This window comes from Cynara cardunculus (genome assembly GCF_001531365.2).
Source record: "Cynara cardunculus var. scolymus isolate 2C chromosome LG 11, CcrdV1, whole genome shotgun sequence".
In the NCBI taxonomy this organism is placed as follows: Eukaryota; Viridiplantae; Streptophyta; class Magnoliopsida; order Asterales; family Asteraceae; genus Cynara; species Cynara cardunculus.
The window spans coordinates 1,832,872-1,847,096 of NC_037538.1; the positions used below are offsets into that span (position 1 = coordinate 1,832,872).

At 35.1% G+C, this 14,225-nt stretch overlaps 2 protein-coding genes across 3 annotated transcripts; one reads left to right on the forward strand and one right to left on the reverse strand.

Moving 5' to 3' along the window:
• Positions 1-2,280: 2,280 nt before the first annotated feature.
• On the forward strand, positions 2,281-7,537 carry LOC112522124 (lysine--tRNA ligase, chloroplastic/mitochondrial). Of its 2 annotated transcripts, XM_025131202.1 has the most exons (14): positions 2,281-2,571; positions 3,242-3,460; positions 4,427-4,538; positions 4,749-4,857; positions 5,019-5,076; positions 5,261-5,329; positions 5,454-5,561; positions 5,693-5,785; positions 5,962-6,066; positions 6,210-6,416; positions 6,538-6,632; positions 6,824-6,914; positions 6,982-7,164; positions 7,292-7,537. In XM_025131202.1, exons 1-14 carry the CDS (start codon positions 2,305-2,307, stop codon positions 7,388-7,390), a joined length of 1,815 nt encoding a protein of 604 aa, XP_024986970.1. In that variant the 5' UTR covers positions 2,281-2,304; the 3' UTR covers positions 7,391-7,537. The 2 variants fall into 2 exon arrangements, with proteins under 2 accessions (XP_024986970.1, XP_024986972.1); XM_025131204.1 differs by lacking the exons at positions 6,982-7,164; positions 7,292-7,537 and having other exon boundaries at positions 6,807-6,897.
• Positions 7,538-8,217: 680 nt separating this feature from the next.
• On the reverse strand, positions 8,218-10,047 carry LOC112521912 (probable polyamine transporter At3g13620). The gene has a single exon (XM_025130918.1). The coding sequence runs from the start codon at positions 10,032-10,034 to the stop codon at positions 8,571-8,573; it is 1,464 nt and encodes a 487-aa protein (XP_024986686.1). The 5' UTR covers positions 10,035-10,047; the 3' UTR covers positions 8,218-8,570.
• Between the last annotated feature and the right edge of the window lie 4,178 nt (positions 10,048-14,225).

Sequence of the window (14,225 nt, forward strand, 5' to 3'; positions counted from 1 at the left end):
ATTTAAAATGATTCTTCACGAGATTTATTTTAATTAAAAATAAAATATATTTCGTTGATGATTTTTCAAATTAAAATTTTTTTTTTTTGATTAAATTACTGATTACTTAATTATACTTAATTAAATTACTGGAACTTTTTTGACAAAAAAATATAAAATTTAACTAAATAATTATTTTAAGTTTGTCGCTAGTGTTCATAGGTATATATGTATAGATTAGTTATATCTAATTGACGGTAAACTTGACCACCATCAGATATTTTAACACAATAACATGTTAATAAATGAGAAAAATTGTGCTTGAATTTTGTCGGTGATATCATTTCACAGGAGGATTAACAATAAATTTTAATTAATTATGTATTTAGCTAAATTTTATCATTAATCCATCAGTAGTTTCATCAATTTATTTTCTATTTTTTAATTTAAAAATCATCAACAGAATATATTATATTTTTAATTAAAATAAATTTCATCAATAAGAATGTATTTAACAGGTTTTAGAAAATCCAATAAGTTATTTAACAGGTTTTAGAAAGTCCAAAAAGTTATTTGTTCTAAAAAAAAATTCCAATAACTTAATTACTCCAAACAATAAATTTGATTAAGTTTTTTTGAATTATTTTTATTAACTTGTGCAAGTAACCAACAAAGGTGGACAAAAAGGACTCATCAAGATGGACCAGAATGTTTTTTCTTAATCACTTTGTGTAACCAACCAACAAAGGTAGATAAAAAGGACCATCAAGATATAAATGATAGGGGTTAGCAATAGGCGGCTTTCGATAGAAATCGAAATCGGAGCCGGCGGTTTTTGAGATATTAGAACTAGAACCGTCGGGAACCGGTTCCGGTTCCGGATACCCGTTTCCTAAAATATTAAAATTTTGTTATTTATAAATAAAAAATAAAACATTGCCAAACACTAAATAAATAAATAAATAAGAATACAAATTATACGGAATAATGGTTACAAAAATTGTTTAACGATTACAAACCATAATAGACTAATAGTAAATGTTGAAAGTTTAATGATTACATATTATAATTGTAAAGGCTCAAAGTTTAACGATTACATATTATGAGTCCAATTAAACACACAATTTGAAAAAATACGAATAATTTTATCTTAAATTCTGAATCTAGAGTTCTAAGTTCTTGCTCTAATTTAAATTTAATATTAAAAAAATTAATTATTTTTTTAATTGAAAAATATCGGGTACCTAGTCCCGGAACCGGTCCTGACGGGTAACGGTTCCGAAAAATTGAGAACTGGAACCAGAACCATTCTCAATCGGTTTCGTATTTTATGAACCGAAACCACTTAAATCGGTTCTGGTTCCAAAACCGGGTACTCGGTTCCGCTGCTCACCCTTTTTAATAATTAAAAATAAAATCTTTTGAGTGGTTTAAACTGATTATACGGATTAAGATTTTGTTAATCTAACTACCAAAACATCGTATATTTTTCTTTTCAGTAGTAATTGAGCAATGGGAATAGAGCAAATACATAGATAGAAACATTGGAGGTTTTTGTATCGACGGTCTAGAAGCAAGTGATATCATTGGTTGCTTTGGCAACAACGGGTTTTAGCAACTTATCCAAAAGTAAACCATAGATTAAAATTACAAAATTGATCGTAAATCTTCACTTATGACAAAATAAGCCTTGTCGCTTGCATCTTGCTTTATATTCTAGTCTGTCACTCTATCCATTACGTTTTTCTAATAAATGCAAGGGCAAAATAGTCATTTTAGAAACTAAACAAACAAAACCCTAGAATCCACTCACTATCTTTTCTCTCTCTCTCCATATGCCCCTTGAACAAATCTGTAATATTGTGACTGCATTGGAACCTTAATTCCCTCTTTGGTTGCATTCAGGATCCGACCAACTTATGCATCTTCGTTCAAGATTCACCGAATTTTTACTAAATTTGTATAAAATTGTTGTTTATGTTAAATGTTTGTGATTGTATGTTATGTTTTTGTGATTTTTTACTAACCACAAGGCTTATTATGTAATAAAATAAAGATTAGGGAAACTTTCATAACTTTTACCAAACCACGGGGACCAAAATCCATAATTTACTTTTTACTCATTACTCAGTAGAAGTATTAAAATGAAAACAGATTTTCAAAATAAGGATCAAAATTAGGAAAAGGTTTCTTAGGGGACAATTTTACAAACTAAAACATCTTTAAGGGACGATTTATGTAATTGGCTAAAAAAGGTATGAAAATGTACTCTTTATTGTCTTCAACCTTCTTGATTAGATTCTGGCTAGCAAATTAGCAGGTCAGATGACAATGGAGGCCTTGAAGGTTTGGTCTTCACGGCCTTTAAGGCATCTCTTTCATTTAGCTTCCTCGTCTCCTCCTCATCTTACTTCGAAGTCATACCTCCCTGTTACCTTTATCCGCTGCTGTTCTTCTTCCTCCTCCACCTCCGCCGCCGCCACCTCTGCCGCCGTGCCAAAACAAGGCGGTAGGAGTAGAAGACCATCCGCTGCTTCGACTGCGACTTCAACCTCAGATAGGGAGGCCATTCGCGCAATTCGTCTCAAAAAGGTTTCGCCTCATTTCTCTATTATTAATTTGAATAAAACTCGCTTGTTTTTGTTTTTCAGATTTTGCCTTTTGTTTCGTTTTTCATTGATATTTACTTTGGAAATCAAATTGCTAATGTGTGAGTAAAGATTTCGTTTTTAATTACTGAAGAGTGAATATCACACCCCGGTTCCAAACAAGAAAATGTCACAGTTTGCCTTTTAGGTCAAAGTTCATATCGAAGTTTGTTAACTCCAATTGTGTGGTAGAAATTGGAATTCTAGTTGAATTAGGTATTAAATCATGGAATGTATCTCTTTTCTTTACTAGAGGATTGCTAATCACCAATTCGTCATGAATGCCTTTTATATAATTCATGTAAACATGAACATTCGGTTGAAAAGATGAGTGTTAACATATAGAAAGAAGGCCTATTGCCATTGTGATTGTTATGAGAGCATCAAGAATCAAAATTTGAAACAACCCATTGAAGAAATTACTTCAAAAATGGTTGTAGTATTCACATATAATGTTTCTCTATGGATATACAATGTAAGTGTATGCCGGCACTGTGTATGCAGTTTGTACATACATATTGTTATATAACAGATATAAACCTGGCTATAATCGGTGTGGGTGTTCAACTGTTATATCTTGTTAATTCTTTTTGCAATGAAAACAATGTTTATAGGTGGAAGAGTTGAGGAGCAAGGGCTTTGAACCCTATGCTTACAAGTGGGATAGAACCCATACTGCTAATCAGTTGCAAGAGATGTATAAACATCTAGGCAATGGTGAAGAGATGAACGGTGAGAATGATCAAGTATCAATATCAGGAAGAATTGTGGCACGTAGGGCTTTTGGAAAACTCGCTTTCTTGACTTTGAGGGATGATTCTGGGACAATTCAGGTATGCTGATGTCTCCCTTATTTCAATGTGGAAAGGTTGTGTTGCTTGTTATACTAGCTTTAATCACCATCATTGAAGTAGGTGGCAATGATTGAAAATTGTTGAGTGGAAACCATTGCTCAAATTGTGGTATTAGTTTTTTTTTTTTTTTTATTAACCTGGATATCCAACCCGCTATGCGAGCCGACTAATCCCAGGGCGACCACTTGCTTTGCAGATAGCCCGGAGTCACTGCATTTGAACCTCCGTGGCCACAAGGGGATTTTTATTCCTCCTTGGATTTGAACCTGAGACCTCCTTGTACTTTTGACCTTTGGAGCCAAGCTCAAACCATTCAGGCACCACCCTTGTGGTTGGTATTAGTTTTCTAATTTGTGGGTTAAAGGCCATGACCAAATATAAACAAATTTATGCTTAATATTTTTCTAGTTTGTGCATTATTGCTATTCGAATTTCTTGACTTTTAGATAAGCATGGATAGTTCGCAAGGAGATATTGGATGCTATAATTATTGGTGTCAATTGAAAAAACTTGGTTTCATTCATAGTTTTGCAACTGATTGCAAGAACAAAAGAGTGGGAAAAGGTGCAAACTCCAAACTAATTGAAACTTTAGTGGAAACAATCATCGCTGGGTTTATAATTCCTTGAAAATCATAGTCATATGTATATCCTTTTATTAACAGTAAACTAAAAAGTAAAAAATGAAGAAGGTAAGTTGAGACAAGGGACCTAGCCTCTCATTTTCTGAGTAAAGTCCCTTGGGCCATCTGCAGCTCCGTTTTGCAACATTTTCCTTCCTCAACTCCATTTACTTAAAAACTAAGTAAAATACAAGTCCATGCATCATAGAAGCATTTAGACAATGAAATAAACATGCTTATCGTTTGCAAAAATTGATGCTAGATCTTTCTGTAGAACAGTGTTGTGTGTCCTATCACTGATATATATTTACTTATAATTTCAGCTTTACTGTGAGAAGGAAAGGCTTGTAAATGATCAATTTGAGCAATTGAAGAGCCTTGTTGATATAGGAGACATATTGGGTGCACGTGGCTCCATTAAGCGGACAGAGAAAGGTAAGTTTTATACAAATCCCTTGGTACAAAGTTTGCACCTTCCTTACAAAGTTCTACTCAAGAGTCAAGGCAACTATTATATAAAACAATGTCAAGTACCACTTACCATAACATATGCAAGTTTGTTAGTCTTAATACCATTTCCAAGGAAGTAATAATTCACTTTTTAATAGCATTCACCTTTTTACTCCTTCTTTCCATTGTTTTCAGGGGAGCTCTCTGTATGTGTAAATTCATTTCTGATTCTCACAAAGTCTTTGCTTCCACTTCCGGATAAGTTTCATGGTCTAACAGATGTGGATAAGCGTTATCGCCAACGGTTAGTTTTGTAATATATATCTGCATTCTTTTCAAATTCTTTTGTAGAATATTTTGACGAGTAATCATAGATGAGATGTTTATAGAAATCTTGTTGTGATCAGCCAAATGGATGGCTTACTGTTAAAACACTGTTATAAGCAATTCTGTTTTCTTTTATAGATATGTAGATATGATTGCAAATCCAGAGGTAGCTGACGTATTTCGTAAAAGAGCAAAGGTAGGGTCGAAACATTGTGGTATTTAATCTTCTAAAAGATTAGTGTTCAGTACTTGTGGCTATATGTAAATGAAAGTTATATATTTACTAAACCCCCTTATGGATTTTGTTTCATCTTATTAGCATAGAATATAGTTTCTTATCTTCAAATGCTAGTATGCTGATTTGTGTTTCACTTCAGTAGATTGTATCAGTCATTCGCCAGACCGTTGAATCTATGGGCTTTATTGAAGTTGATACACCAGTTCTACAGGTGTGTAAATCATTCATCGGCTATCATGGGAGGAAGTAGTTTGACTCTTGCTTGATGTGAAGATATGTGATCTTTTTGAAACACGAGAGATGTTTTTTATTCTTAAATTGATTCAACTTACTAGGGAGCAGCTGGTGGGGCAGAAGCTAGACCATTCATTACACACCATAACTCTCTTGGTAGGGATCTTTATCTCAGAATCGCTACCGAACTCCATTTGAAGAGAATGCTGGTGAGATTCTGAATATTGTACATTGTATAAGAAACCTTTCAATTTCGCATAAATAGTGATTGATATCTTGGTTTAGTTAGCAACCTCTTTCAACATTGAAGTTTTGTAAGGTTGTATTTGTATTCATATAGGTTGGGGGGTTTGAAAAAGTATATGAGATTGGAAGAATATTCAGAAATGAAGGCATTTCAACTCGTCATAATCCAGAATTCACAACTATAGAGGTAATATGTGCATCATTTGCCACAATGTCATTTTAAAAAGGTTTGATTTTGTAACACTCGACTATTTCATTCATAATTGTGATCACATCATCATCAACTTCGTATCTCTGTATTCTAATTCGTACTTTTCAGGTTTGTTTAATCACCATTGGTCGCTTTGTCTTAAACTGATCCAGATTTACGAAGCATATTCAGACTATGAAAGCATGATGAACATGGCAGAAGAAATTGTAACCCGATGTGCTTTTGCAGTCCATGGGAAGCTTAGTGTTGATTATCAGGTGTGAGAACTTCTGTGTTTTTGCTGTTAACCTCTAAAATGAATGTTAAAGTTGTTGAGTGTTACTTTCAAATTTGAATTTTTCTTACCGTGTTCGTATGTATTACTACAAATCGTGTTTGAAAATCACTGATTTACATGCAGGGCGTAGAAATTAATCTGGAAAGGCCTTGGAGGAGGGAAACGATGCACAATCTGGTGAAAGAAGCTATAGGGATTGATTTTCTTGAGTTGGGAAACGATCTCGATGCTGTTAAGGCAGCAACACTTAGTGCACTCAATATGGGTCTGAATAATCAAGACAGACATTTGATTGAAGCATGCTCCTCTGTCGGTCACGTGCTTAATGAGGTTAATATCCATTTCCCAGTTACTTTATTATGTTTTGTTTGGATGTACAGAATTTACACTTGATAGCATATTTGGTTCATCCCCAACTTGCATTAGATCTATTTGGCTTTCATTTCTTCAGGTTTTTGAGATGATGGTAGAACCAACGCTGGTACAGCCTACCTTTGTTTTAGACTATCCTGTCGAGATATCTCCTTTGGCTAAGCCACATCAGAGGTACTGAACCATTTAATGACACATAATTTGTTTATAGTTCATATAAATAAGACGGAATCTTTTGTACCAAAATCAATCATCAATGATTATAATGGCAACGAGTTGATGCTACCTTAAACAGTTGCCAAAAAAGATAACCGTACATTTATTTCAGAACGTATGAAAAGGAAATAGTTGCATTTGGTGTGCAGGCATATAGGTTTAACAGAGAGATTTGAACTATTCATTTGTGGTCGTGAGTTGGGGAATGCGTTTTCTGAATTAACCGATCCTTTAGACCAGGTATCTTTTTGATCTCATTTACTCGCTAAAATCACATAACAGTTATAGAACTAACAAATTACGACAGAGAACACGCTTGGAAGAGCAAGTGAAACAGCATAATCAAAAGAGAGAGGCTGCAGCTTCAAAAGCCTTGGATACACAAGAAAAGGGATCGAAAGATGATGATGAAGATGTGTCTTACGAAGTGACTCTTGATGAAGATTTTCTAACAGCTCTGGAATACGGAATGCCGCCAGCTTCAGGAATGGTACAAATCCAATTCCTCCATTATAAATGATTTGAATTCATTTTTTGTTGAAATTGCAATAATGGTTGTTAAACCTGCAACTCTTTTGTTGGATGATGATGTTTTCATGGAGAAATTTTGATTTCAGGGACTTGGGGTGGACAGATTGGTGATGCTTCTTACAAACTCAGCCAGTATCAGAGATGTTATTGCTTTCCCTGTTCTTAAGATTCAGCAAGGATTCTAGTGCTTCATTTGAGATCTAAATAGAGTTTTTCTTTCAGATTCATGTGTTAGTCTTTGAAACTATGCTTGTTATAAACTCCACCCCTTTTCTGCTACAACAAATCAGAGGTGATTCTTTTGTTTGGAGTATATAAATTAAACTTAGACATATTTCGTACCTTAATGAGACTCGAACCCCTAATCTCCATGTAGGTGGGGGTTACCGGCAACCCGTGGCGGACCCACTATGGTATATACGGTGACACAGGCTTCCGCTTTGTTTGTTTATTTTAGTTTTAAAAAATTTGTGCAGAAGTTGACCACTTTCATTGTTACTTTATATTAATGTATTTACATTAATTTATATTTTATATGAGACATGATAGTGCTAAAGTATGTCATAGGAAGATGCCAAATAGAAAGAGGTGGTCATGTAAACGTATTAAAAGTGCTTTTGTGTGTTTTAGCACATATTCCCCTTTTTAAAAGTTCCAATAATACTTGGAAAAGGTATCTTAGCTTAAAATATGTTGCATAGAATCATACACTTGTTAGAAACAAGATTTGGAATCTTTTAGTGTTCGTTGATTTTTTTGGTTTGTAGGATTTTGAATAAAATTGATTCATTATTTATAGATATTTTATAAAATGAGGGTTTATAAATAATTACAGTTAATTTTTAGAAAACAAATCTTATGAAATCCCTTGTATGGATGTACCCAATGAGATCCGTAAATCCAATATTTATGGAATATCATATACTTCAATTCCACACTTCCATATTACACCAGATGGAAGATTGTTTTCAAATCTTGCAAACGAAACGAACCCTTAACTCTTGAGATACATACATTTAGATCACATGTTTCAATTAATTACAATTAGGTCTTTCTTGATGACCTCATTTGAACCGACCATTACATCTCGACCCTATTTTGAGGTGTTACACAATGACAAGGAATCTATTGTGATAGAATCGTAAAGTTGTCTCTATTCTAAAATTTTCTGAATGATGTAAATTACAAGTTTATCCTTTGCATAAGAATTAGAAAAAAACTTGATCATTATGTACACGCAATACTACGATATGATGAGTCGAACAAATTAGACTCGGATCCTATAAACCCACTAGACCTCAGCCAACCATGACGCCACCTCATTGACCCCACCAACCAAGATCTGTTCATTCCCCAAGGAAAGAGTCAAGATTGCAAATCTTCAACTTCAATTTCATTCCCATTTGCGTAAACAAACCATTTTTCTGATTTGCAATAATTCATCAAGAAATACCATAAAACAGCACCAACCGTCATCAACCCACTCACCAAGAACACAATCTTTGTAGCAATCACCATTATCAGCACCAAGAATGCCGACGGAACTAAGCACATCACCACTAGCCCAGGGATCCCCAATGGCACCCTGTACGGCCGTTTCAGTGTCGGAAACTTCCTCCGTAGCCATACAAACGATGCAAACTCCAACAACATCCCTAGACTATATATAAAATTTGCTGAAGCTACTATATCTGTAAAATCCATATGAGAAAAACCCACTGTAATCAAAGTTGATATCAAGATCCCCACCCATGGAGTATCGAACCATTTTGATCTAACACCGAAGAACTTGGGCAGAAAACCTAAATCCGCCATACCCAGAAGTTGATAAGCACAGCTGCTTAATTGGGCTTCGAATAAACCTACTGCTGATAGCACAGCTCCGATCTCGATCCAAATCTTTAACCATTTACCYGAKATCATCTCTGCMGCMACMGCCATGAACCCTGATTCCCAWTSGTTTTGATCYACCGWAACAGCCCCWGTGACSGCYAYSAGAGGGAKTATRTAAGCTAARCAAGTCAGGATCACGGMRRARAASAGTGCYGWYGGGAAAGTCTTKTTTGGKTTTTCGACTTCWCCGGCCATSGTACTKACGSTGTCCCAGAAATTYAAGTTCCARAAAAGGGTATTRAAGWACAAGTTCCAGTCTTTYTTRACACCCWCTTGSCCCAWACTTAACCACCGGTGTGGCCGGATTTGCGGGATGGCGATAAGTGACATGAGAATGAAGGGGAAAAGAGAGATGATTCCGAGAGTGATTGCGGCAAAACCGACTATATTCAGGCCAGTATAGTTGACGAAAGATAAGAAGAGGGTGAAGAACAAGATTGCTAGAGTTCGAGGTAAGCCGGAGGAGAAGATCGGAAACAATTTCTCCATGTAATCGATGCAGAGAATCGGGAATGCTGCGATATTGATAACACCTGTGAGATATTTCCAGCTACCCATCAAAGAACCACAGAAGGGACCGAATGCTTTGTGGGCCCAGATAACGAAACCGCCGTTGCCGGGGAAGGTGGTGGAAAGTTCTGCGGTGACGAGAGCCTCCGGGATACTCCATATAAAGGGGAAGATGAGGAATCCGAGGATGGCTAGCAGCGGACCGGCCGCCTTTACTGCTGGTTCTTCGCCGTAGGGGCCACCGGCGACTTCGAAGTAGATTAGAAAGATGAGTGGGATGAGAGTGAGTTTTTTGTGGTTTGTGGCGGAAGTGGTGATTGATTGGTTGGTTATGGGGATCGTTCCGGCTGTCACGGTGGCAGACGGTGGTTGGTGGCCGGTGGGAATGGGTGAGTTTGGTTTGTCCGATTGGATATCAAAACCCATGATTCGATCAGGTCAGAAAGATGAGTTGTGTTGTGTCACCGTCCAAATTTATAGAAAGAGAAATCCTTCAATGGCGTCACCATCCAAATTTGTAGTGAATGTTCAAGTTGAATTGATGCCCCCTGTTACATTCTTCCTCCCTTACCTCAATTAATTTTTTTAATTTTGAAGTCATAGAAAAATATGTTTTTCAATAAATTATATTATTTTTAAAATTTATTTATTTTAAATATTTTTGGGTCCAAGTTGACTACTTATCACGTTTATTACGTGTACATGGGCATTCATAATTTGGATGGATGCATTTTTCTACTTGTTTTGATTATTTGAGTAAATATTAAAATATAACGAAATTTATTTTGATATTTATTTATCGTAACAAATAATTTTTTTTGGTTAATGTAATAAAATTTTAAAATTTCGTTTTTAATGTAATAAAGTTTCAAAAAAATTCACTTGTTGGTGGTAGAGATGAACTCAAATAAATGGTTAAAGATTTGGATCGAAATCGGAGTTGTGTTATCGGGAGTAGATTTATTTGAAGCCCAATTAAGCAGTTGTGCTTATCAAGTCTTGGTATGACATATTTAGGTTTTTTACTTAAGTTTTTTGGTGTTGATCAAAATGGTTTGACACTCCATGAGTGGGATCCTGATGCCAACTATGATTACTTTGGTTTTTTCTTATATGGATTTCACAGATACATTAGCTTCTATAGACTTTATATACAACCTAGGGATCCTGTTAGGAGTTTTTGCATCTTTTGTATGCCCGATAAGGAAGTTTTTGACACTAAAACAGCCGTATAGGGTGCCATTCTGGATCCCTTTGTTGGTGGTGATGTGCTTACTTATGTCGGCTTTCTTTGGTGCTAATAATGATGATTGCAAAAAAGATTGTATTTTTTGCTACAAAGATTGTGATTTCTGATCTTCTCCTCTGGCTTACCTCGAACTCTAGTAATCTTGTTCTTCACCCTCTTCTTATCTTTCCTCAACTAAACTGACCTGGATACAGTCGACTTTGCCCCCATCACTCTTGGAATCATCTCTCTATTCCCCTTCATCTTATGTCACTCATCGCCATCCCCCAAATTCGGCCACACGGGTGGAGGAGACCATCGAGAGTGATCACAATGCTCTTGAAAGAATAAAATCACGATATGGTGAATGTGTGTATTTGGAGATAGAAATGATAAAATGGTGATTTTTTCTAAACATTTTCCTCAGCTGGAATTTATTCAACGAGCTTCACCTATTTTGAGGGAACACTCGAAAAGAAAAAATAGAGTGTAAACTTGATGAAGCCTATAATAGTGAAAGTTGTAGATGCCAAAAATGAGTCTCCAACTCCAAGCAAAGCAAATTAGATTTTCGTGGTCCAAGAAGAGTGATTTTAAAAGAAATACAATCTCTTAAAATAGGGAAAAGAAAATTTGTCGAAAAGCGTCGTTTTGAGAAGTTATGAACAGTATTCACGCACGTGTCCCTACAAAGTCTTGCGCCCAAGCAGCTCTGCCGAAACTTGTTGCCTCTAAAAAACATGTTTTACATGACCGCAAAAGAATAAGCTATATGTCCACGTTCAAATTTAATAGACTATCCAAAAACCATAGGATATGAAGGCTTCAATTAACAACAATAATAAAAACATATTTAGACTTTTTTATTTTATTTTGACCAACTTTCAAATTGAAGGGTAAATTTGTATTTTACAAAAAGACAACCTTATAATTCTATCATAATAGATTCCAACTCATGGTGTAACACCTAAAATAGGGTTCAGATTACATGAGGAATTGGAGATTACACCTCAAAATAAATTAATTCCATGTTGCATATTAGTTAAATATAAAGTAAAAATGAAGTGGTCAACATTCTGCACAAACTTTGGAACATTTCTAGCAAAATTACATCTTTACCCTCACTAACCAATATAAGATATTGTTTATGGTAGAGGTTTAAAATAGAACGATATCACGTTAAGGGAAAACCTTAAAGATACAGTCATCGCATGTGATACTGTATGAAGACGATTTAGATCGGTTCCCAACTCAAGAAAATAAGTCCTTGTAGCTTCTTTCACTAGATTGTGCATTGTTTCCCTCTTCTACGGCCTTTCCAGACTAACTTCTATGCTCTACACGTAAGTCGGTGATTTTCAAACACCATCTGTGGTAATACAAATGGAAAACAATAAAAGAAAATCAAATTTGAAAGTAATACTCAACAACTTAACATTCATTTTAGAGGTTAACAGCAAAAACACAGAAGTTCTCACACCTGATAATCAACACTAAGCTTCCAATGAACTTGCAAGATGAGAAGATTAACGGTCAAAACAAGTATATAAAATAGAAAATTTTCAAACTTTATTATACCGATTAAAGAAAAAAAATCGTTACATTAGCTAATAATTAAATCAAACTTTGTTACATTTTGATATACATTTTACTATAGTTATTTTCTTTCACACATATAGGAAGTTTCAAATATAAAATATGTAATTTACAAACGCTACAAACTAAATCTTGACGGTTGATTTTATCTCCACTAGGTAACAAAACAAGTTATAGTGATAGTTTTGGCTTTATGCAATAATTGTGATGAATCAATATGGCTGGTAGCGCCACTGCCAATAATCCAGTTAGGAGAATTGACTTTATACAAACCTGTTTTTTTTTCATTAACTTGAATATCCAACTTGTTATACGAGCCGACTAATCCCAGGGCAACCATCTGCTTTGCGGGTAGTCGGGAGTCATCCCATTTGAATCTCCGTGGCCACAAATGGATTTTTGTTCCTCCTTGGATTTGAACCTGTAACCTCCAAGCAATTTTGACCTTTGGAGCTCAAGCTTAAACCAATCAGGCACCACCATTGTGGTTTACAAACCTCTTTTTGTAGCATTAGTTTTGGAACAGAACTTGAATCAGATTCAAATTTAACTCCTTGAATGTTGAGTATCGAAAGGAGTTGGTGGAAACATGTGTATTAGCCTAGTGGCCCAACTCTTTGTCAAACATACAGAGAGGATGACCTCTCCTTGTGCATGTGCCTAGACTCGAACCATTATAGTGTATGTCTTTACGACGTCAGTCTCCAGCAGGGTACCAACCTTCTAGAGACCGTTATCTCAATTGCCTTCACTTGAGTTCCTTGACAGGTATTGCAACGAAACTTCATTTTCTTATCAAACCGTTACCTTAAAGTATTGCAAGTTGAGAAAATTGTGTAAACGTTTTGTTAACAATAATATAATATTGAACGACATTAAAGAAAAGTGTACTTCTAAAAACAATCATAGAATGGAAGAAACGGGTTGTGTTTGTAACTTGTAAGCAAAACGAGTGTTTCAGATTTATAAGTAGTTAATAGTTTAATAACCGTGTCAAAAGAAACATACCATGTCTCACTAATTTTGTATGGACGCATATATAAAGGAGGTAGTTTTCTTACTTTTCGTAAGTGTTGTATTATTAAATAAAAAGACGGGATATTATTTAATTTTTTATATATAAATATATTAAGTTTTGATAAAAACAAGAATTTTTATTTTCGCATTGAACCTTAACACGATGAGTTTTATATAATGGATCATGCGTCTGAAAAGAGCTAATGGAAAGTGGACGGGACAGGAATGGTCAAACCAGTCGTAATCGTTAGCCCTTGACTTTTTATATTGTCATAAACTTATTTTGAAGACCATTGTACCATAAACTTGTGCAATTTGTTGAAAACGAATAGCAAGGTCTATGTGTGTGTCTATATAGTTAGGGGTGGATTCAGTAAAGGCTCTCAATGGAAGTTCGTGCAACTGCAATTTTTTCACGCTCTTTAAATATCATTTTGTTTCGTTCTAGCGGCACCCAGTATGGCCGTTTCAGTGCTGGAAACTTCAGTAGTAGCCATACAAATGATGCAAACTCTAGTACGTAACATCCCCCAAACTGTATATAAAGTTTGTAGATGATATAATGTATTCAAAGTCCATATAAGAAAACCCTCTTGTAATCAAAGTTGATCCCAAAATCCCAACCCATGGAGTACTGAATCGCTTTGATCTAACCTCAAAAAGATTTAGTAAAAATCCTAAATCTGCCATACCCAAAATTTGATAAGCACAACTGCCTAATAAGGCTTTGAAAATACATTAAGAGATACAAAAAATGATTACGACTGGTTTGACCA